This window comes from Aspergillus wentii (genome assembly GCF_001890725.1).
Source record: "Aspergillus wentii DTO 134E9 unplaced genomic scaffold ASPWEscaffold_4, whole genome shotgun sequence".
Lineage (NCBI taxonomy): Eukaryota > Fungi > Ascomycota > Eurotiomycetes > Eurotiales > Aspergillaceae > Aspergillus > Aspergillus wentii.
Window position 1 is genome coordinate 2,450,341 of NW_024467835.1, and position 23,669 is coordinate 2,474,009.

The window sequence follows — 23,669 nt, forward strand, 5'->3', positions numbered from 1 at the left end:
CTCTCCGCCCAATGCGTTGGTCTCAATAACCTCAATTTCTCAACTCGAGGATAAATGACACGGTCAAATACTTCTTATGAAGGTATATACGCTGTCTAGGAAATCATATTTCTGAAAATCTCATCGGCTCGATCCGAGTTTCATCATGGATTACCTCATGGGCTAGCGATAAAGGCAAATTCCAAGCTTATATTCTGCGACAATATGACACAGTCTGTTGACTCTAGCGTCCTCGTGGCTGAGGAATTAAAAAAAGAATGTCTGAATGAGAATTTTTGTTTCGAGTCAGAATCTGAGGTTGAATCTCAGTCAGCGTTGTTTGAGGGGTGATCCTTCAATGCTTATGCCATCATCATGATAAAGAAGCATCAGAAGAACGATGGATATAAAAGGCACGACAATGAAGCCGTTCCTTTGTTTCTCGAGACAGGCGCCTATCTCCGACCACTCTGGCAGACTCTCTTTTATGCCATTGGGAAGGATCTGTTTTGGATATAAGCGCCGGCCACTCGCTATCCACACTCATCCACAAACATTCATTTACGCTTGATTTATTTATTCAGTCGCTACGCTCCCCACTGTCAATCTTTTATTACTCGATCTGGTATTCATTCTTTATCAATTTTATGGTGAGTTGTCCGTCTTTCGAGTCAATATGGTACTAACGGCCCCCAGATCATGATTTTGAATCTTCTCTCCTTCGCCCTGGTGGGCTTATTCGCGCTGGTCGCTGCAACTCCAATGCCTCGGGGTCTTCAACCCAGCACTCGCTCTACAGATTCCAACGACAAGTTGGTCTTCTGTCATTTTATGGTAAGTTCATCACATATAGATGTTGACAGGGGGGATATGCAGCTAATCGGAGATTTAATCTAGATGGGCATTGTCAGCAACCGCAAAAGCGCTTCAGATTATAATGACGACATGAAACGTGCAAAGGATCTGGGGATCGATGCCTTTGCGCTTAACATTGGGGATGATACTTTTACAGACACGCAGCTGAGCTATGCTTATGAATCCGCTGCGAACAACGACATGAAAGTCTTTCTCTCGTTTGATTTTAACTGGTTCAAAGTTGGAGAGGGTTCTAAAGTGGGTTCCAAGGTCAAGAAGTACGCGAACCTCCCGGGACAGCTGCAGGTGGATGGCAAGGTGTTTGTGTCGTCGTTTACTGGTGACGGAGTCGATGTCTCTCAGATCAAAGCCGCTGCTGGCATGGATCTGTTCTTTGCTCCTAATTTCCATCCGGGAAGTGGGAACTTTGATGGCGTCCAGGGTGCGCTCAACTGGATGGCATGGGATAGCGATGGCAACAATAAGGCTCCGACAGCAGGCCATAACGTCACTGTTGCAGACGGCGACAAGTCCTACACCGATGCTTTGGCTGGAAAGGACTACATTGCTCGTAAGTGTTTCTCTGGTCAAGGATGTGACGCAAAGCTAAAAGATAAATGCAGCTGCCTCTAGCTGGTTCTCCACTCATTATGGCAGCGAGGTTTCATACAGCAAGAACTTTGTTTTTCCTTCTGACCTTCTGTGGTACAACCGATGGCGACAAATTCTGGATCTCGCCCCTCGCTTCGTGGAAATCATCACCTGGAATGACTACGGAGAATCGCATTATATTGGACCGCTGTCTTCACCGCATAGCGATGATGGAGCTTCTAAATGGGCGATGGACATGTGAGTAATCTTAAACCAACCTACCTGAGACTTGGCTAACATATGCAGGCCACACACTGGTTGGCTAGAGATGTCGAAGCCTTTCATCGCCGCATACAAAGCTGGGGATAAATCGGTTGACAAGCACATCACCGAGGAAAAGTTGGTCTACTGGTATAGACCTACACCGAAAGATGTGGATTGCGACTCGACCGACACGACAATGCAAGGAAGCCCCAGCAACGCCAGTGGGAACTTCTTCGCCGGTCGACCAGATGGCTACGAAACAATGAAAGACGAAGTATTCGTTGTTTCCCTGCTTAATTCATCCGCCACGGTCCAAGTCAGCTCCGGTGACAAGACTCGGAAATTCCACGCACCAGCAGGAGCCAAGGCCTTTTCGCTGCCCATGGGCGTTGGGAAGCAGAAGTTCTCGCTCATCCGTAACGGGAAGCCCGTCATCTCCGATACAAGTCTGAAAGATGTTGTCGATACTTGCCCTTGCGGCATCTACAACTTCAACGCGTATGTCGGCACGGTGCCGGCAGAGAAGACTATCGATCGACTACAGCCTGATGGACTGTCGATGCTCACCAAGGGACTTCACGCTCCTTGTCCAACGAATACTCTGGGATTATCCAGCACTAGACCTGCTTATACCCCTACGACTCCTACTCCTACTCCTTCTCGGGCAGTATAACTTTCTTTTGGAGTGGTTTGGTCACTCGCTTATAGGGGATGGTGGCTACTCTCTTTTTTGACTCGAGATTGGCTTTGCCCTCTACATTAGGGCTACATATCACTCATTTATTCAAGATGGTGTTGCTCTTGCTTTTGACATTCGACATTCATTTCGCTCTCTGGATAAGGGCTGCATGTCACTCGCTTATATGAAATGGTGGTTACTCTTGTTTAACATTCGTTTTGACATTCGTTTTGACATTCGTTTTGACATTCGTTTTGACATTCTTTCTGATACTCGACATTCGTTCTGATACTCGACATTCGTTCTGATACTCGACATTCGTTCTGATACTCGACATTCGTTCTGATACTCGACATTCGTTCTGATACTCGACATTCGTTTGGTATTCGACATTCGCTTTGCCCATTGGACTAGGGCTGTACACCGCTCGCTCGTTTATAGGAGATGCTGGTTACTCTCATTTCAACATTCGACATTCGACATTCGACATTCTTTCTGCCCTCTGGACTAGGGCTGTATCAACTCATTATGACTTATGAACAGCATATCATAACTTTCTTTGCTGGTGAAGAGGTGGTTTTGTCACCCGTTTATATTAAATGGTGGTTTGCTTTAACATTCGACATTCGTTTGCCCTTTGGGCTGGTATATCACTCGTTTATGCATTGATGGCTACTCGACATTCGACACTCATTTTTCCCTCTGGATTAGGGCCGTATAACTACCACACTCGTTACGACTCATGAACATATCATAACATTCTTTTTGATGGACTGGTTTCGTCACTCGTTTACATGAATTATGGCTACTCTCACTTCTGACACTCGACATTCATTTCGCCCTCTGGACTAGGGCTGTGTCACTCGTTTATATGGAATGGCTACTATTGTTTTTGTCACTCGACACTCGGCACTTGACATTCGCTCTGCCCCTGGACTAGGGCTTTATATCACTCTTTACGACTCATGAACAGCATATTATAGAACTCTTTTTGATGGATTGGTTCGTCACTCGTTATATGGATGGTGGTTACTCTCGTTTTTGATAGACATTCGTTTGCCCTCTGGCTAGGGCTGTATAACTATCACTCTTTACGACTTATGAACATTATATAGATATCTAGCATGTACATTACTACACTCGTTGCATATGAAATGAATGAAATGCCATTATTCTCTATCGCAAACACCCAGTAAGCACGGGAGATGTCGGGATCCTTCCAGCCCTTCCGGTCTCCACCGAGAGCCACTTATCTCCACTGCCCTTCCTATCGTGGTTCGTGAAGATCTTCTGTTATCAATCAGTCGTTATCTCGTCCTCAACACCATCAACTTATCGATTGCGCTCAACTCAGCCCCCTTTTTTGATATTTAAGTTGGCCTGTTTCTCACCGACTCTTCCCCATGTCTCCCTTTCACCTTTCTCAACAAATAAACACCCCATCCCCATTATTGAAAATGCCTCAAATATCGCACGAGACTATTTCCCCTTCCTGACTGTCACACGCGCTTACGATCGGCCGTCTCCTCCTCTTCCCCCCCCCCCCCTTCTCCACCAGCCACGTACATCCGAGTTCGGATCTCCCAGGCCCGGCATCGACTGTTTGAAAGGCCCCAGTTAGCTTCCAAGTATGATTCTCGCCAGTCAGGGTTCCGATTGACGGTGACATGCGTGATTTTTCCTGAGTTGATCGCAATTCTTCCGATCAGCTCGTGTTGCTTTGTTTAAAAGGTTATACACGCCCCCGCTTTGTCGCTGCAGCGTAAGACGCTGCATAGGATTATGGCGATAATTAAGCCCGGCATGTTTTCTTGGGAGGATGTTTTGGCTCAGCGGTATCAGAGTGAGTTCTTCTGCTGTCTGCATGACATGGATTTGCCTGCAAAGTTTTCCACATAAGAATATTGCTCGTCTGCAGTACAACAAATACTGTGTAACATTCACCAAGGCCATCGAAACCAATACTCACAAAACACCTCTATAGGCAACAAACCCAACCCACTCCCCAAATCCCGTCGACGAACTCTCCAATCTCAATCTCAATCTCAATCTCAACTCCCTAAACCATCATCACCATCATCATCTGACTCGCGCTTCGAATATGACTTCCAGACAGACTCGAGTCTCCTCGCCAAACTCTCCCCCGAGCTTAGACTGATTATCTGGGAGTACGTCATGGGCGGAAAGAAGCTGCATATTGTCCAGCGGCCGAGACGACGGATGGGATGCGTGGTTTGTCCGCGGACGGGGTCGTGCGAGATCTGCCAGGGTGGATTGCCAACGTCGAGTAGGAGTAAGGCGATGGGTAAATCAGATGGGGGGTTATTGGCGCTTTCGTTGACGTGCAAGCAGATGTAAGTCTTCATCCATCTTATCTACAAGCCTGGGACTATAGTGCTGGATGCTAAGAGGCGCAGCTACTCCGAATCAATCCACATGCTCTACACCCTCAACACCTTCGAATTCAGCACAACCTGGTCCCTCCCGTACCTGCGCCCAACAATCCCAACTCACCACTGGACAAGCATCCGGCACATCGAGCTCCGCTGGGCTTTCCCCGGCCACTGGCTGCCCAGCAAAGACCCCGTAAAATCGGTCTACTTCTCCGCGGGCCGGCAGCAGTGGGTTGAGACGTGCCAGGCCCTAGCTAGCATCGCCGAATTGCAGACTTTCACCCTCCATCTTACAGGGAACTGGTTCTGCGAGTCTGTGGAGAAGATACCGGTTTTCTTGGAGCCGTTGAGGGGGTTGGGGGGGCTTGTGCGCGGGTGGGAGTTGTTGCTGCCTGCTCAGCCGTATTATGTTAAGGAGATTGGGAGTATTGATGGGGATTTGAGGAGGAGGGGGATGGGTTGTTCTGTGAGGGCGGTTTGACCCTCTGTACTCTGTACTGGTGATGGGAGTGATGGGAGTGATGGGATGGACTTGATTTCTTATATCCAATTCGCGGCATGGCGTGGAGTCTGGGTTAGCGATTACTTGACATACTAGCTGTTTGTTTAATACACAATTTTACTTTGATTATCTACAAATATCAAGATATAAGTAGTAGACGTATTCTATAAATGATCTTATCTTGTCTCATACTGCTCGTCAATCAGCCTCAGATAACATAATTGAATACCATCCCCATCCTCCATCTATCCATCTAATCTATGAACTACCCCATACTAACCACTAACTCTACACAACACTAACCATTTCTAAACTAAAGCACCTACTACCTACTAAAGCTAGTATGTACTAGATAGTAGATGCTAACACCTCGGCCCCCGCGGCCCCCGACCACCCAAAAAAGCCTAGTTAGCGCATTCCACATTCCCCGTCGATCCGTGGACCCTGAAATACCGACACCTAAGGCATTAACAAACTAACATCACCTACCTACTACAAGCGCCAAAACTAACCTATAAATAGCAGTCACGTAAGAAAATAGCCTACTAAAATGTACTGTAACTGGGGGACCCGCTATATCGCGGGGAGGGGGGATAGGATTGCATATCGCAATTTAACTTGGGTGGGTGCAGGGTCTCTCCTGTCTGAGATTTATGGGGAATTTGGCTCGTGATGGAGGGAGGGGATTGGAGGTGGTTGGACTCATGAACTTGGTTGGTTTATTGTTACGGTACCTAGATATTTGGAAGGATGGTAAGGGTGGTTATTTTGGTCGAGTTCTTTGTTGATTCTTTTGTTCGCTACGGATTACGGAGAATATTGACAGGCCAAAGTTTGAGGTTTGAAGTTTGAGCATCACAAGCACGCTCCATGTAGATGTCACTAGGAAATGGATATTTGACATGAGACGGAAGATATCTGAGATCGCCAGGAGTCAGAAACAAAAAAGGAAAATGAACTGCCGCTGCGCCGAACGGACTTATGCGACCGGAAAGAAAGGGTAATTTTTTTCAACCCGAATGAACACTCTCATTCGTGTCTCATAACATGGCAGATAGTCTGGCTGGCTCCAGTGCTTGGCGCATCCTGGGCCTCCAGTGATTAGGAAGAAAGAAATTAAAGAAGAAAATGATCTTCACATCACGCCGGCCAACCCCTGCCAAACCCCGTTGCGCCCAACAAAATATGACCCATAATAAAATTAATAAAGTCTTATTTCGGGAGACGCCTGGTTATATCCAGAAAAAAAAAAATAAAAGAAAAAAGAGAAGAAAATATAAAAGAAAAGTAACGAATCGTGGTGGATGTCCATGTAGATCGAAAACGATGGTGATGTTTGAAGAAAGAAATATATGAGTGATTGTAAATGCTGACTGTGGAGTCACGAGTCAGGCGACATCTAGTCGCCAAGATAGATGCATCATTGCAAGGATAGCGTTCGCTATCAGCAGCTCACACTTCGACTCTGGGTGGACTCCCCCAGAATCGAACGAGCATAGAGCAGACCTGTTCGAACCCCGGTTCGAAGGAGTAGAGGCCTCCGGTATGCCGGCAGACGATTCATAATTGGAGTTCATATGAAACCAACGCTCCCTAACAATGCAGGGTGTTTGTAGCGAGTCGTGAAAAGTGCGGTGCCGATCACATGAATTCCATAATAGGGCTGAAGTCAATCGTTTATCGTTTTTTCAGTCGATTATTATACGTTGAATATATAGTCCGGCCTGATTATGTCGTCGTATCGGTCGTAGGTCTGCGAAGTATGTCGGTCGGTCGGTCTGATGCCAACGCGACCAGTGTGGCTCTAGGGAGTCACAACCGCATAGTAGCAGGTAGGAGAGAAGATAGCCGGTGAGACACGTAGTTTTACCGACCATCCTGGGAGTGATCTGGGCCAGAGTGTCCAGATCCTTGTTGTCTTGTAGCGACCCAATCCATAGCGGAATCCTGATGAGGTGTCTTGATCTCATCAGATCTGCCCGAGTGGGCTCGAGGAAGAAGGCCGTTGATTTCGGCGGCAAGAGCAGATGCAGTGTACGCACGGAGCTCCCTCTCCTCCCGCTCCTCCTCCTTGAGCAGGCGCTTCGAGTCTGTCTTGCCCAGGTTCTCGCGACGCTTCTTCCGGATTTCCTGGATCACCCACAGTAGAACTTCTTCGGGTGCACGGTTCCGGGGAGCACCATGTTTGGCTGGGTTTCGTACATATCGTCGGGTGACATCGGTCGCGCCTTCTATAGAGAATGCAATGCAGTAGGACATCTTTCGACCCCATCCTGGAAAAGAGTCAGCTTGATCAATAACAAAGATCAAACTTGGTAAACATACCTTCAGAATAAAGTCGCGGTTGATCCCAAGCTTCCTCGCACGCATCGACGTGGATCCATCGTCGCTGATGCTCCGAGTAAACCTCTGTCCAGACGTAGTCCTCCGAGTTCCACACCCATCGAACACGACCACCAATCGCCCGGCAGAACATGCTGAAACAGTTTGCCCATTCTCCAACACGGCCCCGGCGACTCTGTAGTAGTTGCCAAACGTCGGAGTATCGGGGAAACCGTTCATTACCGCCGCAGGCAGAGCACTTGTACAGTTCGACTCGAGTCGCACCACGGGCGGTCTCGTCCGGTGTAGGCGGTGTCATGCCGCAAGCAATTGTGGGCGAGAAGCACCGGGGACAGGAGGGATTGTTGACAAAGTGGAAGAATGATCGTTTGAACCATCTAGGAATGTGATTAGTATGATTAGTGAGACAAGCAAGGGATCCAAGACCAACCTTAGAAGAGCTCTGATGACACAATCTTGGTAACCCCACTCAGGCTTTCCCCCAACACTGGCCGCTTGGGCCTGAATTATTTGGCTTTCCTCTTCTGCCTCTGAATATAATCTGTCGAGCGGAATGAGAGCCAGGGCTTCGTCGAGGAGACCCGGGTTTTCGTACTTGGTCGGCGTCACGGAGAGAACGTGGAGGAGATTTCGGAATTTGAGCGAGGCAGGGTCCTGAGGAGGCGATGGCATAATAGGAAGGTTTCTTAACGATGGCGATTGAGATGGAAATTGTGGTTGCGATGGCTGAGATGGGTGATGGACACCGGTCGGGGGAGGTGGTGGTGGTGCCCGCGAGGGGTGTGGAGGAATCGAAGGAGAAGCCATGTAGGGTGCCGGCGAAGGCGATTGTGTACCGGCACGAGATCGGGACTGTTCCTGAAGGCGATTGAACCTCTTTGAGCGCATCAACTGTTCGAATTGGTTGGTGAGTCCCGAAGGGTCGTAGCCGTCGGCGGTTGGCATCCCTCTGCTGTCCGCCATGGTAGGGGTCGACACGGTCTTCCAAAGCGATTGAATGTCGATGAATTCCCGTTGGTCGCACTAGTAGTCTCTTTTACTTCGAGTTACTGAAGTAAAGAGACACTCAAGAGAAGGTAACTCGAAGATGGTTTGGTCGGTCGGAAGGTAGGTGGTAAGGTTGTTGTTAGTGACGAAGGACGGTGGTCGCAGAAGCACAGCCCAGCCAAGCGGTCGCCACGCTTGGCGTTGGTCAACGCAGACCACAACGAAGGGGTGAGTGTGAAGGTGAGGGCGCCAAAAAAAAAAGGCTTCAGGGAAGAGAGAGAGAGAAAGAGACAAGAAAGAGCGAGAGATCGGTCGACATAAAAAAAAAAGAATAATTAGGTACAAGAGAGTTTTAGATAGAAGATCTCCGGAGAAGGGGTGAGACGAGGTAGTAGTAAGAGTAGTAGTAGTGCGAGAGAGGGAGAGCGAGAGCGAAAGGGCAGCAGACGATGATGATTTTTCGGGTCATTGGCCTTTTTTTTTTTTTTTTCTCTTTTCTTTTTTTTTTCCCTACTCCACGCCAGCAGCGAGGGCGAAGCGTCGTCAGCCTTGGGTTCGCTGCCCCAATCACGGCCCCGCGCCAGCACCGCAAGCCGCGTGTGTCCCGCCCCGAAACAGTTAACCGCAGTCAAGGCCAAGAACCAGTTTGAGATGATGATAATATGTTGGATAGTAGTAGGAGTCATAGAAGTAGTAAATATTGTAGTAAATATCATTCTATACAATTAACAGTATTCTAGTACGTAGTACATAAATCAACAGTTGGTACAAAACATGATGATGACCAATTCAGGGTCTCAGTGTCTGGACGCTTGGCACTGCACATCATACAGTCCATTATTCTGGTCATCCTCCCAAGTACGCAGTCAATCCCAGATAATCCCAACAAGCACTTGCCAATTGATGTCTCTTGGCTCCCCCCCTGTTGGTCCAACACGATAGCAACAGATGCTAGGTAGATTTTGCTACAGATTATTTCATGAGTTGCTGACCATGATGATGAACACCACCTCTCCACCCAGCCAGGAGCTGGCTGATGAATCTCTGAAAAGCTTGGCCTTGACCGCGTGGAAGGGGAGAATCCATCCTTTTTTTGCTTCATTTTTGCCCTTGCCTGGGCTGACTCTCCCATGGAATACTTCGTTCCTCTGTAGGTACGCAAGCCTTTTTCTTTTTTTTCTCTTGGGACATGCATGCTCCATACATACAGCTGTCATCATTCAGGTCGGCTCTTCAAGCCCAATTTTTTTTGTATGTGCTAACTACTCTCCTACGATGTAGTGATCTTGACTCGACGTCAGCCAGTGTCTTACGCGGCTCTCTGATCAACAGACTAATCTACACTTTAGAATAGCGTGTAACCGTGCACTGCCCAACTGCTAACCGTCTTGGGTGGGCAAAAGGGAAAAATCCTCCTTCAGAAAGGAAAATTATCTCGCGGTTTGGACCGCAGCCTTGTGGAAATCGAACCACCCAAAGTCCCATAGATTGCGCGGACGAATCACTGTACAGCTAAGGCTTTGACAGACGGAACTGCTTCTGGCGCTTCCATAATTGGATAATGATATGGAAGATTCAGAAAAAAAGACGATGAGAAAATTTTAAATATCTACCCTGGTCTGTCCACACCATCGAAAGCACGGAGATATTGAACGTCGGCTGTTGAGACCCTGAAAGGCAGATCAAAAGTCAAACACCACTACGGGACCATGGACTGTCTTGGACAATCTTCATTCCTGAAGACCTGGATCTCTGAAATTAAGGGTTTCTCTTTCCATTCCATTTTCTATTCTTGATGGTTTATTCAATAGTTTTTCTAATTGTCTGATGCAGACCTGCAGTATGTACCAGACTGGCAAGGGAGGGAAAAAATGATTCATAAAGTCGGTCGCTCTATGGTGTAGGTATACGCGCGGCTTCTTGCACCAACTATGAATGCGCATTTCCACCCTGACACGACACAATACTACTTTGTTGCCATCCACAGCCCAAACTATGCACACCGTACATCTTACGAATAATTCTGTTGAACATGGGATAATAATGGTACCTGCATACTCTTTGTTCGCCCAACAAACCCGTTCGGAGCGTACACTCCAGTCTACACATAACAATGGAGCCAAGGGCGTTACAGTCCAGCGTCTTTCCCAGATAGGAACGAAAAAGATGTGGCGGAGACGCGCAAGCGTCCGTCTTGGCATAGACAAGATTCGGCTAGAATAGCTTCGAGCGCCCCACCAGCCTAACCCAATTCTGCTGCTGACAAAACTGCCAAGTGGGTCATCCCAGACCCTGAGAACACCAGAAGCGCCTTGGCAATGGGCTGTCTCTGGTGTCTCATCCCGGGCCAGCCTTTCGAGAGTCTTGGCTCAGGGTTCGTTTTCGTCGTCTTTGACTCTGAACGGGTAAAGCGTGCGGCTCTCTTCCCCCCCCTTTATTTTCCTAGAATGGACTCAGAATGATCGGATCATCCACCCCCTGGGCCCTAGGTTGGGTGCGGTTTAGTCTGCCAATCTAGCTATGAGATGATCTTCGCAGCGACGCGCGACCGGCGAATCTGCCAAGTTTCCATATCGAATTATCGATGCTGGAAAATCAGATCATGTTTATTATTAGATGGAATCGTCCATGGTTCTTGACTCTCCTTTCATCTACAATGATAATCTGAATCATGAATCATCTACATTGACATTGACCGTTTTTGTAGATTGAATACAGATAATCATATATGCGTACTGGTTATCTGCGTGTTCAACGGGAATACGGGATGCTGCCGCCTCATCGTAAAGCCTGATTGCGACATCCTGGTCAAGTCACAAGACCCTGATCGGCATCTATTCTCGTAGAGAAGCCAAATCTTCAGTCTTTTTTCCCATATTCCAATATATCACGTAATAAACATAAACTAACTACCAAGCTAGGGGAATTTATTTCTTGATCAAATACTACAGAGAGTCTAGATAAAAAAGATCAAGGGCTATTGCCCAACAACTTTTGTCAGTTGATCTAAATAGTAAAACTAGTAGTTAAATCCCTTCCTTGGACGATCATCAACACACTACTTCGGAACCTCGGAGGGCTCGGATTATTCCTACACCCATCGGAGTAACACCTTTTCCGGTTTCATGCCCCTTTCAGGCGAAAAGGAAAGAATACTCGTACTAAGATCCAAGAACACCCGTGACAAGTTGAAACGGCCTAACAGACGGCATGGCCGTTTCATGCTAACAACAGCTAAAGCGGCCAAAACAAGCCTAACTCCTAAGAAAACCAAGCACCACCCCATCGTGGGGCTTAGCAAGTTTAGCAACCCATCTTTTTTCCACACTAAATGACGAATCACAGCCTTCGCTTTCATAGACCTTGTTTAAAACCCGTTCCCCTCACTACCTTTACTTTCCTGCCTCAGCCTTTGGCTGTCCAAGTGTGTTCCACTGTCCACCTAAGCTCTGTGTCCTCTTTGCCCCTCCACAATTGCAGAGTGCACGGTTTATCCCGCCGATGTAATTTGCCCGATTGGGTTTAGTGTGCTTGGAAAGGTTCATTGTTCTTTTTTTCCATTCAAGTTCTGCTTCTGGTACAAGGTGAAAAGATAAAATATAATAAAATAAATATTGATTGTCAGTGTTATCCACTTTATTTGTTTTTCATTTTATTTTTTCTAGCCCGCTTTCTGTCGGTTGCACGGTTGGATCGTGGTGCTCGCTGTCGACTTGTCATACATCTCTTGGCTTCAGACTTGGCTTCCATGGAGTGTACGTTGTCTTATGCCTATCTGTATACGTAAGGTGCTTCCCGTCTGTATGCATGTGTGCTTGTTTTTCACCACCGATCTACACATACTACGTATGGAATAGTTTGTGGTTTTGATGGAGTATACTACTATGACGAACAACTGCAGTATTTGATCTCGTTCTTCAAAGTATATAACGACCGCGGGGTTCGGTTGATGTTGATAAACCATGTCCAAGCTCTTAGCCATCTTCATGCTGAGAAACACCATAATATCGTGCTATATCCCTGTCGGCTTATACAATTCTGAAACAAGGATTTTCTCCGGCTGATCCCTTTGCGCAATTCATCACTTGCCGTTGCTGTCTGATCGGGTGTTGACGTGGTGTAGATCTCGCAGATCGCTTGATATGTCATGCGTCACTACTCTTCTATGCCGCGTGGAATACGTAGTCGCTGGCGTAGGACGGCAATCCTTCCAGATACTTTGCCTTCCCGTTACATAATGTATGCATTTCCTGCCCGTGTCAATATCTAGAGCCAATAGGACTCGCTTTCATTAGAATCGTCATGTCTACTTGGATCAAATATCGCTCTAAGCCGCCATGCAAAAAAAAAAAAAAAAATATTATGGTTTGCCACTTTGAACCCCATCCTAAACCCCAATTTCACATCATGATGGACAGCGAGATAGCTCTGACACGAAAGACTGTCCCCAGTATGCGCTGCAAAGAGTTTAGCACCGAGCTAGGCAACCGTCGTGTTGTTAGATGGGTACGTATGTATGGGTACTGACCTTGTGTACTTGGAGATGTACTTGAAGAGTTTTTGGAATTTGACGGCTTTTTGCGCATCGCTCAATGACACAGCGTCGTGATATGCTCCAGCAAGCTCTTCGGTGTTCCACGGGTTCACCACAATGCTCCCATTCAAGCTCAGAGCAGCACCGGCGAACTCCGACAAGATTAAAACACCTTTACGCTTCTCCTGTGTAGCAATGTATTCGAATGAAACCAGATTCATTCCATCCCGAGTGGAAGACACAATGCAAGCATCGGAGACTGCGTACAGGGCGATAAGTTCATCAAACCCTACTGATTTGTGAATGAAGTGAATGGGTACATAATCGATAGTACCTAACCTCAATATTAGTATGAATGAGTTTGGGTCTTGGAAAGCTGCCAACCATACCAAACTTGCCGTTGATTCTCCCGACCAACTCATTTACCACTGCTCTCAAGTTCTGGTACTCCTCAACATCCTGTCGACTAGGGACAGCGACTTGAACTAGAACGACTTTCCCAACCCATTCTGGGTGGCTGGAAAGAAAGACTTCCAAAGCATGCAGCTTCTGAGGAATGCCTTTGATATAGTCGAGACGATCCACACTTATCATCAATTTTGTCCCTTGAAACTTGCTCTCAAGATTCTGGATGCGACTTTGTACCTTGGGATTCTTCAAGCCTTCAGTGAACTTCTCAGGGTCAATTCCAATAGGGAAAGCCCCGACTGCAACGGATCGTCCTTCATATTTCACACTGCTCGGGGTTGTTACCAGCCCTCTGTAAAACCGTTAGTCCATCACGGGTTGACAATCATCGCAAGGTACCTACAGTATGTGGGAACAACTGCTCAAGAAATGGCGCGCGTAGTCGTATGTGTGGAAACCGATTAAGTCGCAGTTCAGCAATCCATAAAGTAACTGACCTCTCACAGGTAGGATTCTGTATATCTCACTGCTGGGAAAAGGGGTGTGGAGGAAGAAACCAATGCGAATGTCTTTCTTTCCAGATGCACTCAATTCCTGTCGGAGCATTTGAGGAAGAAGCATGAGATGGTAGTCATGCACCCAGATCAAGTCGCCGTCTTTGGCTTCGCTGGCGATTGTTTTGGCGAACAATAGATTGGCTTCTTGGTATGCTTCCCAAGCCCTTTCATCAAACACGATTTCACCGGGATGGTAGTGCAGCAATGGCCACAGTATGGAATCTAGGACAAATCGTTAGCGATTGATTGGGCACTGTCGTAATGGGTGATCGCCTCCGGGCATAAAGAGGCGCATGGTTACATACTTGCGAAGCCATTGTAATGGAGATCGGCCAACTGGTCATCTATAAAGACAGGCGTGGCATTGAACTCCTCCTTCAGTCTATCCTGCACAGTCTTGACTTCATCCTCAGGGACTTCCAGGCCCGCCCAACCGTACCACTGAAAGCTTGTGGTCTTGGACAGTCCGCTGAGGCCTGTCACAAGGCCACCCGAGGACATGGAGAATTCATACTTGCCTTCCAATCGCCGGATGGTGATTGGTAGGCGATTGGAGACGAGAAGCAGGCGGGAATCGCCCGGGGTCGTGTCTGTGTTGGACATGAGAGATCAGATTGGCTGCGCAGGACTCGGTATAGACAAGACGTATCAGAAAAGAATATAGTGCTGGCAGTGACCGAGCAGGAGAACGGCACCCGAGGGATAATAAGGCAGAGAACGAAAATAATAGATAAGAGTGATGAATTAGTTCCGAAGACTGTCGGATGAGGGGCAGATTGCAAGGGAAGTCGCGACAGCAGGAGGAGTGAATTATTACCCTCAGGCGATGATACCGTTACTGGCTGGACGACGCAACCCCCACGGGAAACTCAACCACCTCCTCCCTCAGACATTCTTATTTTCTATTCTTATCCACCACCACCGGCTTTTTACTTGATTTTCAGCTGACAACCTTGATTTTTTTCTGGCTCTCTGCAGTTTGGGCGCTTTTTCTCCGTCAAGAGCACCGGCGATGAAGTAATATTGACCCTTCCGATCCGGTCCGTGGTCCCAAGTCGTCGCGGGCCCAGACTGTGTCGAAGCGTCAAGGAGTCTATCGAATGGACCGACTATTCTGCCCAAAACACTACACGGTCAGCATCGTTGGGCCGTTGGTATAAGTTGAAGGACTATAGCAACCTCCTCTGATGAGTGGCTGGCATCAAGGCAGCGAGCGCGCGAAAAGCAACATCGTGCCCGAACGCCCAGGTGAACTTCCCCTCTTCCCCTCGAAAAGCCCAGAAGGTTCTGTTATTTTCTCGCTCAAATCCCTCAGCCCAGGCTCTCACTGGCCAATCAACGACGTCACCACTCTATTTGTTTATTCCAAATGTTCTGCAGCACTAATTTCCCCGGGATTTTCAGGACTCGCTTTCCCGCATCTTTTATAGACCCGGCCTTCCATCCTCCTTTGACCCGGAAAACAACGCCTTTCATCATCTAGACCGACCTCCGTCTTACGTCCTAATACCTCACAAAGGTCGATCACCTTTCTGCGGCATCATCCCTTGCTAGATATCGTTCAAACCGCTCAAGACAGTCTGCTCAAACAAAATATATCAATGACGGTTTTTATTGCCTCACTGTAGGTCACCCCTCTTTTGCACTCATCGGTATATGATACGAGCTGACATTCCGCTTTAGTTTCCTTCCGTATACTATAGACTTCAAAGCCACTGAATTAAGACATGCTCGTCGCAAGTCCTCTGTCAGTTATTCCTCACCCGATGATCAGGTCATCGGGCGGCTAGCAGAGGCTCGCCGGAATCGCCATTTCAAATCCTCAAGTTTCTATCTGACTCCCGGGGCAATCACGGACTATGAAATTTTCAAACCCTATGCATCTCAGTCTGCGGGAGAAATCCCGTACACGGATGACCCAAACGGCCCAGGTCCCAGTGAGCCTCGATCCGTATCGTGGGGTAAAAGCCGCAAGTTTAATCAGCCACGATCCAAGGCTACCTTTCATCCTGAGCCGTCCATCTTGAACCGCCCCGACCCAGAGGACGAGCTATCTTATCATCTCGATGGTGCTATAGACACTATAAGTTCGGAAGATGATCATGGGAGTCCCCGCGCACTGCTTTCTGATGCAGACTGGGTCGTCAAATCTGCCGAACAGGGCAACGGTGGTCTGCGAAATACAGTCAAAGCAGCCGTAGAAGCGGGTATGTTGCCCGACAAAATGTGGGTGGGCACCCTTGGCATGCCAACCGATTCATTGAAAGACGAAACGTGTGCCAGCATCTCGGAGACCCTCGAAGACGAATTCGAATCCATCACGGTGTTTCCTAGCGATAGTGAATTTGAAGGACACTACACCCATTTTTGCCGTGCTGTTCTATGGCCGGCCTTCCACTATCAGATGCAGGAAAGTCCTCGCCATACTGAATATGACGATTACTCCTGGAAGCAATACTTGAAAGTCAATGAAGCATTTGCCAACACCATTGCAGCTCACTGGAAACCAGGTGATAGCATTTGGGTACATGACTATCATCTTCTGCTACTTCCGTCTTTACTCAGGGAAAAGTTGCCCAATGCAGAGATCGGCTTCTTCATGCATGCTGCATTCCCCTCGTCTGAAGTGTTCAGGTGCCTCAATGCCCGGAATGCACTGCTAGAGGGTCTTCTGGGTGCAGATCTTGTTGGTTTTCAGACAGATGAATATTGTCATCATTTCCTCCAGACGTGTAGTCGCCTTTTAAGTCTAGAGGTGACAATTGATGGGGTTCGACTCAACAAACGCTTCGTAAATGTGAAAAGGATCCCATTTGGAATCGACACAAAGGCCCTTGATGAGCTGCGACAGTCTACAGAGGTCAAGGACTGGGTTTCTAACATATGCACGAGATACAGGGGTAAGCGCTTGATCGTTGCAAGAGATAGGCTTGATGCGCCAGGGGGTATCAAGCAGAAGCTCTTGGCGTACGAATTATTTTTGAAGCGAAATCGGAAATGGAGAGAAAATGTAAGATCTGAAAACCCCTATCTGGTCAGATAAATATCATGCTAACCGTCACAGGTCGTCCTCATCCAAGTTGCGTCGTCAGCATCAGAACTGCCTGAACTGGAAGCCCAAGTCTCAAAGATTGCAATGAGAATAAATTCGATTTACTCAACACTGACCCACCAGCCACTGGTGCTTCTGAGGCAAGACATCAGTTATTCTCAGTTCCTCGCGCTCATGAGTGTCGCCGAGATCTTTATGGTGACCAGTCTGAGGGAGGGCATGAATCTTACCAGTCATGACTACCTTCATTACCAAGATGGAAAACTCACATTACAGCGTCATGGTTCCCTCATTCTTAGTGAGTTTACGGGGAGTGCCTCGATTTTCAGTGGACATGAGCTCCTTGTCAACCCATGGGATTATAGGGAAGTGGCAGATACAATTAACAAGGCTCTTGAGATGTCACCAGAGCAAAAACAGCGCAACTGGCAATTTCTGCTCGAGAGGAAGGCACCGTACACTGCGTTAGCTTGGTGCGACGCATTCCAAAATGCTCTATCCAAAGCTCACGCCTCTCAATTATCTCGCGAGCCTAGCCAAGTCTCATCCCTCTCTGTCAATGCATTGAAACAGTCATATGAAAACTCCGATGTAAGGCTTTTCTTGCTTGAGGATGAAGGGACAATCGGCTCTACCGCTTCAACACCCAGCAAGAAAATGGTTCATCTGTTAGAACACTTACTTTGCGAGCCGAAGAATCTTGTCTACGTGACCAGTGATAAAAGCCCTGAGCAACTCGAAACAATGATCCATACACTTCCATATAGAGTGGGCTATATCGCCGAGAATGGTTGCTTTTTACGAGAGATTGGCGCATCTCAGTGGGAGTCGCTAGTTGACATGGACAAGATAAAAGATTGGAGAAATGGAATCCGCAAGGTGATCGAGTATTTCCAAGAAAGGACCGAAGGAAGCAAAATGGAAGAACGACGCTGCTTGTTGACGTATCGGTATGACGATGCTTACGATCCTGAAATTGCCAGCCGACAAGCCTCTGAGCTTGCGGACCAAATCAATGGTTCAAGGGGCAACGAGGCAATTCGGGTTGTTTTAACTGAGGGATTAGTGAGTGTCGAACCTCTGGATGTCACAAAAGCGAAAGCCGCAGATCTCATCCTGCAGCAGCTACCAAGGATTCCGGACTTCTTATTTGTCGCAGGAGGCTCTCGGGGTGACGAAGCTTTGTTTCGCTGGGCCAACAGCTTGCAACTGGAGGATAAAATCCCCAATGTGACCACCCTCACTGTGGGATCCCATGCTACGGAGGCAAAAGCGGTTCTACCGAGCGACCTAAGCATTACAGACATTGTAAGTGCTCTATCTTCACCGACCATGGCTGGCTTTCCATTGAGCAACGGGCATTCCACCTAATGCCTTCGACTACTAAACCTCATGTCCTCACCTCTTGCACGGGTTAATCGCCACCAGTGCTCGTCCTTTTACTTTTTCACCCCCCCTTAGTTTTGAAGGAGACTGCGAATGGGCATAGATGATAGTCATTTCCTACTGTAGATTGATCAATGTATATTCATTTTATTACTATTGACTGAGCATTGTATACGGTCCCATTGATAGTTTCTGTAGATGGGTGTTATTAGCTAGGAATATCGACACAGCGTGGCTAATCAATGTTTCATCTAGCACTAACCACTTATACCCTCCGAGAACCAGCGAAGAAAGCTTTATAAAAACTAATAAATAATAAAAATCGAGTATTCAGTGAAATGAGTCTATCAAAGTCATTATTTTTATGAAATAACTACTAGCTAAGATGAAAATAGCACTAACCGTTCCTTTTAACCCAACTGTCAAAACGCAGATGAAATAGTAAATACACAGACACCCCTCCTGGGGGGTGGCAATGCCGAAGAGCACAAGAGAAACCGACGAAAGCAGGGGTTATGCCTGAATGGCAAATGTCAATGCGCGGTTATAGATGGATGCTGCGTGAGGGGTAGCGCTCATCTACCTGCCGATTACAGCGTCGCGCATAAATGTCGGAATGTCGGTTACTTGAGTAGAGCGGAAGATAGAGTAAAGGAAACATGAGTCGTCAAGTAGATTCGTAGGTGCCCAAGATATCCGCACACTGGCGCTTTAAACTGTAGAGGGGTGAATGGGACTTGCGCAGTATCACACATAATACAGGACAAAAAGGATTTCGGGCTCGCAAAATCTAACCACCGCCGTTATTTGGCGACTCGTCTTTTGAAGGCTCGTTGCCAGCTGAGATGAGTGTAGGTGCCACGCGTCTCTTCTTCGGCTGTTGTGCTTGTGTGGCAGAATCCTGCTCTTTGCTTTCTTCTCGTTCGGATTCGCTTGCAGCTGTCACATCTCGCTTGCCTAGAATGCTGTTGCCGGCAGAGTTCGTACCACCCTGAGACACAGAGGACATGGGTGTCTGCGGTGGTGTAGTGAGCGGAAGGGTTGCCGGTTGGGCAGAATGAACTGCAGTCACCAACGGCACGGATCCAAGAGTGGGCGTAGGGTTGTTCACAACCGACGCGTTTGGTTGCTGAGCAGAAGATTGAGTGGCGTTCGAACAAGCAGAATTAGACCGCGCTGGGCTTGCTGGGGGTGCTTGAGCTGTATTTGAGGCACTTGCGTTCGAAGATACCGGAAGCGGTTTCACGGGAGATGCAGCAGGTGCTGGTGTTGGAAGATTTTGGGGTGCCGATGATACACCAGAGTTAGCCGGCTGCTTAGTTGTTGATGCCGGAGCTATATAGGGTTGCCCTAAATCTCCTGGTGCAAACGAGAGCGTGGAGCAGAAGCCATCCGATGAGCTCATGATTAAAGTCAAGCCATCATTCGACCTAATTTCAGTTAGGCTTTCCGTACGGAAGGATGTGAGTGGAAAGAGAATTTACCATGTTAAGTCGGTGAAGGTAGCGAAGTGCAGATTACTGACGACACATATTGGCGTCTGTTGTTGAGTATCATACACCAGCACAGCGTCTTGTGTAGCCACGGCATACACAACTCTATATGGCAACGCGAAAACCGGGGTTGGGCCCTGACCAGCAGAAGTGCCTTCGCCCTCGGTTTGTTTGGTAGATGCCTGGGTGTTCGATGAATCGCCTGCGGCATGAGTCGATGGAGGGACCATAGAGGAATTATTTGACGAGGGCGCTGAAACAAGCGGGTCGGGAAGGGAGGCAAACGCTTCTTCACCAGAAGAAGTATCCAGGGTAATGTGACTGGCCGGCTGAGGGGATTGCCTCAAGCTGTAAAGCACCGGAGAGCACTTGACTGCAACAGAGGGCTTTTTATGGCCCGGTAGATGGGATATCGGCGGCTTATTGAAGCCTGCACGGGTGTAGACATACACCGTGTTGATAATTTCATCCGTGGTCTTCGAAGAATCCCTAGAGGATACTTGCGAGGTTTTATATTGACCAGCGGGTGTAAACAGCAGGCTCCCATCAGGGGTAAAAGTCAAGCGCCTGAAAAAAGAGGTGAAAGTCTCGTTGGCATAAATATTGGCGTTTTTAACGCCTAGTCCACCAAGGACATTGGGAGAAGATACTTCCATAGGCTTGACAGCAGGCAACGGCAAAGATGGAGCCGGCGAAGCTGAGCGTCGGATAGATGGAGAGGAGCCAAACGAAGAGCGGCGGCTATGCGACACCGGGGGAGGGTCCATTGGCAAATTTGAAGCCATTGGGGTTCCTGGGGCCGAGGGAGCTGGGGAAGCCATGGCGGCCGAACTGCTAGTAGCAGGCGCGGGCCTACTGGTGGGTTCTGGGGCAGGGCTGCTCGACGCGATTCGTTTGGCTGGAAGATCCATCTTCAAGAACTTCCCGTGCGAGGTCAGTGTAAATTGACCGTCCTTCGTCTTCAAACTATATATGTGAACAGATCGATCAGAAGACTGAGTAGCGACGAATTCATTCAGAGGGTCCCATGCTACGCCTTGGACATAGTGCGAGTGTTCTGCAATCTGCCGAACCATTTGCCCTGGAGTTGTGGTTTGGCCATCAGCTGCGATTCCGGATTGAAAACACGGGAGAGATCCGACGAACCGGTTTGGGCATTGTATATGCGAGTGATGTTGTCCATACTGCCTGTAATGAAGAATACACCATCCGGAGACCAGGCGAGGTCATAGATTTCCGCACCCGATGACCGACACATATGTTTCACCCGCCAAGTTTCCAGATCGTCCGAACGATCCTCCCCCAGTCCAGATTGAGTTTGCAGTTCTGATGGCACCCAAAGCAGAACATTTCCGTCATCTCCGGCGGATGCCAGCATCTCGCCTATACCAGTCAGAAAGGAGCTACACAAGCACAAGTTTATCGCCAAAGCAGGAGGTATATACCTTTCGGGCTAAATCGGACCACATTCACGGCTTGGGTGTGCTTGACAAGAGTACTCAGATATGTAACCTTCCGCTCTTCGCCGGTTGATTCGACTCTCCATAACTGTTGTTTCGTGGGTCAGAAGGGCCGGGAGAATGACAAAGGGACAAGGTCACGGGTGGGAGGAGGGGAGGGCCATACTCGAACGTTGTTGTCACTGTAGAAAAGAGGGGAGATTAGCAACGGGATTTTTTGTAGGTAGATTGGGGGAACTTTTGCGACGTACTTTCCGGCCGTAGCCAAGCGACCTTTGCCATTGGGGTCGAAATGAACCGAATAGATGGGAGCATTGTCATTGTGCCACGAAATGAGCAATGGGGTAGCCTTCATGGTAAGCACGGCAGCTCAATGGCCCCTCCCAACGACAGCTGATGGGGTGAAAGGGTGTGTGTCTGGATGTAGTGATAAAGCGAATAGTAATTGATGGTTGGAAAGAGTGAGCTGATCGTGTATGTGGGCGTGGGCGTGGTGGTGAACGGTTGTTGTGATTGACAGTAGGAATAATAGTGAAGACAGCTGCGAGGACTAATCACACGCTGCGATTGTCAAAGGTGGAGAGAGGCGAGGGAGAGCAGATTAGAAGTGAGGAAAAGAGGGCCAGGAACAAAGATTGAGAAACATACAAAAGGAGGGAAGCTAAGGGAGAAGAGAGAAAGAAGCAACAAGCAAGGCTCTCTTTCAATCGCAAGCAGCCGAGGTCAGGCGCATCTCCTTCATGGGTTCGATCAATGAGCGAGTTTAGGTCGAGTCGTGATGTCGTTCCGTGTCGCCTCGTGTCGCTCTGGCGAACGGGAACGCGCCCGGCGAATGGCAGCGCCCGTGACCGTCAGCAGTCCACGTTCTGAGGTTACAGTAGAGAAGGCGAGATGGGGAGTTCGTTTTTACACACTATTAATCAAATTAATTTGAATCCGCTGTAGACATCCATGCTAACGCCCACATTTGCTATGATAGATCATTTTCACGTCCTCTTCGATATAGGTGACATGCTAAATAGTATACAAAGAATAGTACAAGTGCAGTTTTATGTGACCCATTTGCCAATCGTCTCTCCGAACCAGCCCACGGCTTTCTCCCGTCTCTTCTGGCGGGCATCCTCTTGGTTTTTCATAAACGGAGACGCCTCTTCCATGTAAAGCTTTTGCTGCTCCAACTGGGCGTTGTGAGCCCGGATTTCCAGCTCTCTCTCATGCGGACTGAGTCGCTCCAACGGTTTCGATGGTCTGAACCCGGCTGGAATCTGTTCGCCCCCAGGAATCTCTAATGCTCCTGGTTTGTCGGCTTGTTGGCTTGTTGGCTTTGTTTTAGGGTTAAAGAGAGACATCATGGGTGGCGGTTCTTGGCCAGCTTCACGAGCTTCCTTGACTTGTTTTTCATAATCCAGCATCTGGTGATACAATTTATCTGCGTGCATCTGAATCCGCTCTTCTTTATCTTCATCATAGTTGAACGAGGAGGCGTAACCCAGAGCCTGGAGGAATTTCTGGAAAGTCTCAGTATCAACACCAATAACAGAAACCGATCTAACAACTCACAGCCTGAGTGGTAAAGCAACGGGAAAATGTCGAATTCTCCTCGGAGCACAATGTCATACGGGCCTTTAATTGCTTCTGCCAGTTACCGGTCTGGAAGCAATACGTCAAGTCTTCATGTTCCAATGCGCAGTTTTCCATTGCCGCCCGGTGCACCGTGTCTTTGCGCTCCTTGTATTTCTCAATCACTCGCGATGCTCCCTTCACCTCGGCTCCTTCAACGTCACTGGGGGGTTTGTAGGTTTTCCAAAGGTCGGCATAGCGGCCGTCGGGGTAGAGAGAGGCAGCGGGGACGGTAGGTTTGGGGGGCTCTGTAGCTTCGGGGGCAGGCTGCGACGGCTGAGATTGTGTGTCTACCGTCTGGGAAGGGTCTTGAGCGGATGGAATCTGAGTTGTAGGAACATATTTGGCTGGGGCTTCGTGCTCGAGATACTCGCGGAGGCCCGGGTCCAGCTTCTTGACGGGGTCGTCGTTGTTGGAGCCCCAGAACCAACCCATTTTGTATATAATCAGCAAGCGACCGTGCGAAGCCTCTGATTGTGTGGTTGTGAGGGCAATGATAAACAATTATTCGTGAATATCTGGTGGCAGAAGATGCGAGTAATGCGGAGGAGAAGTTCCAACCCATG

The 23,669-nt window shown here is 48.3% G+C and overlaps 7 protein-coding genes across 7 annotated transcripts; 3 read left to right on the forward strand and 4 right to left on the reverse strand.

The window, feature by feature from the left end:
• Window positions 1–678: 678 nt before the first annotated feature.
• On the forward strand, window positions 679–2,362 carry ASPWEDRAFT_109940 (glycoside hydrolase family 71 protein; the record flags this gene model as incomplete). The annotated part of the gene is made up of 4 exons (XM_040828131.1): window positions 679–813; window positions 877–1,405; window positions 1,458–1,683; window positions 1,732–2,362. 4 exons carry the CDS (start codon window positions 679–681, stop codon window positions 2,360–2,362), a joined length of 1,521 nt encoding a protein of 506 aa, XP_040689253.1.
• A 1,540-nt stretch (window positions 2,363–3,902) lies between these two features.
• ASPWEDRAFT_183621 (uncharacterized protein) lies at window positions 3,903–5,475 on the forward strand. The gene is made up of 3 exons (XM_040831991.1): window positions 3,903–4,211; window positions 4,353–4,722; window positions 4,786–5,475. Exons 1-3 carry the CDS (start codon window positions 4,151–4,153, stop codon window positions 5,240–5,242), a joined length of 888 nt encoding a protein of 295 aa, XP_040689254.1. The 5' UTR covers window positions 3,903–4,150; the 3' UTR covers window positions 5,243–5,475.
• Window positions 5,476–7,129: 1,654 nt separating this feature from the next.
• On the reverse strand, window positions 7,130–8,569 carry png1 (peptide-N4-(N-acetyl-beta-glucosaminyl)asparagine amidase; the record flags this gene model as incomplete). Its single annotated transcript, XM_040833108.1, has 3 exons — window positions 7,130–7,536; window positions 7,589–7,983; window positions 8,037–8,569. The coding sequence occupies 3 exons, from the start codon at window positions 8,567–8,569 to the stop codon at window positions 7,130–7,132; spliced, it is 1,335 nt and encodes a 444-aa protein (XP_040689255.1).
• A 4,429-nt stretch (window positions 8,570–12,998) lies between these two features.
• ASPWEDRAFT_111742 (glycosyltransferase family 20 protein) lies at window positions 12,999–14,695 on the reverse strand (the record flags this gene model as incomplete). Its single annotated transcript, XM_040828268.1, has 5 exons — window positions 12,999–13,050; window positions 13,122–13,461; window positions 13,517–13,887; window positions 13,939–14,314; window positions 14,398–14,695. The coding sequence occupies 5 exons, from the start codon at window positions 14,693–14,695 to the stop codon at window positions 12,999–13,001; spliced, it is 1,437 nt and encodes a 478-aa protein (XP_040689256.1).
• Window positions 14,696–15,693: 998 nt separating this feature from the next.
• Window positions 15,694–18,515, forward strand: ASPWEDRAFT_110102 (trehalose-6-phosphate synthase; the record flags this gene model as incomplete). Its single annotated transcript, XM_040828147.1, has 3 exons — window positions 15,694–15,716; window positions 15,776–17,102; window positions 17,157–18,515. 3 exons carry the CDS (start codon window positions 15,694–15,696, stop codon window positions 18,513–18,515), a joined length of 2,709 nt encoding a protein of 902 aa, XP_040689257.1.
• Window positions 18,516–18,932: 417 nt separating this feature from the next.
• ASPWEDRAFT_59840 (putative chromatin assembly factor 1 subunit B) lies at window positions 18,933–21,795 on the reverse strand. The gene is made up of 3 exons (XM_040838476.1): window positions 21,170–21,795; window positions 20,015–21,104; window positions 18,933–19,960 (listed from the first exon to the last, which is right to left on the reverse strand). Exons 1-3 carry the CDS (start codon window positions 21,399–21,401, stop codon window positions 19,321–19,323), a joined length of 1,962 nt encoding a protein of 653 aa, XP_040689258.1. The 5' UTR covers window positions 21,402–21,795; the 3' UTR covers window positions 18,933–19,320.
• A 591-nt stretch (window positions 21,796–22,386) lies between these two features.
• ASPWEDRAFT_40788 (uncharacterized protein) lies at window positions 22,387–23,636 on the reverse strand. Its single transcript, XM_040835402.1, has 2 exons — window positions 23,044–23,636; window positions 22,387–22,991 (listed from the first exon to the last, which is right to left on the reverse strand). The coding sequence occupies exons 1-2, from the start codon at window positions 23,536–23,538 to the stop codon at window positions 22,533–22,535; spliced, it is 954 nt and encodes a 317-aa protein (XP_040689259.1). The 5' UTR covers window positions 23,539–23,636; the 3' UTR covers window positions 22,387–22,532.
• Window positions 23,637–23,669: the final 33 nt, after the last annotated feature.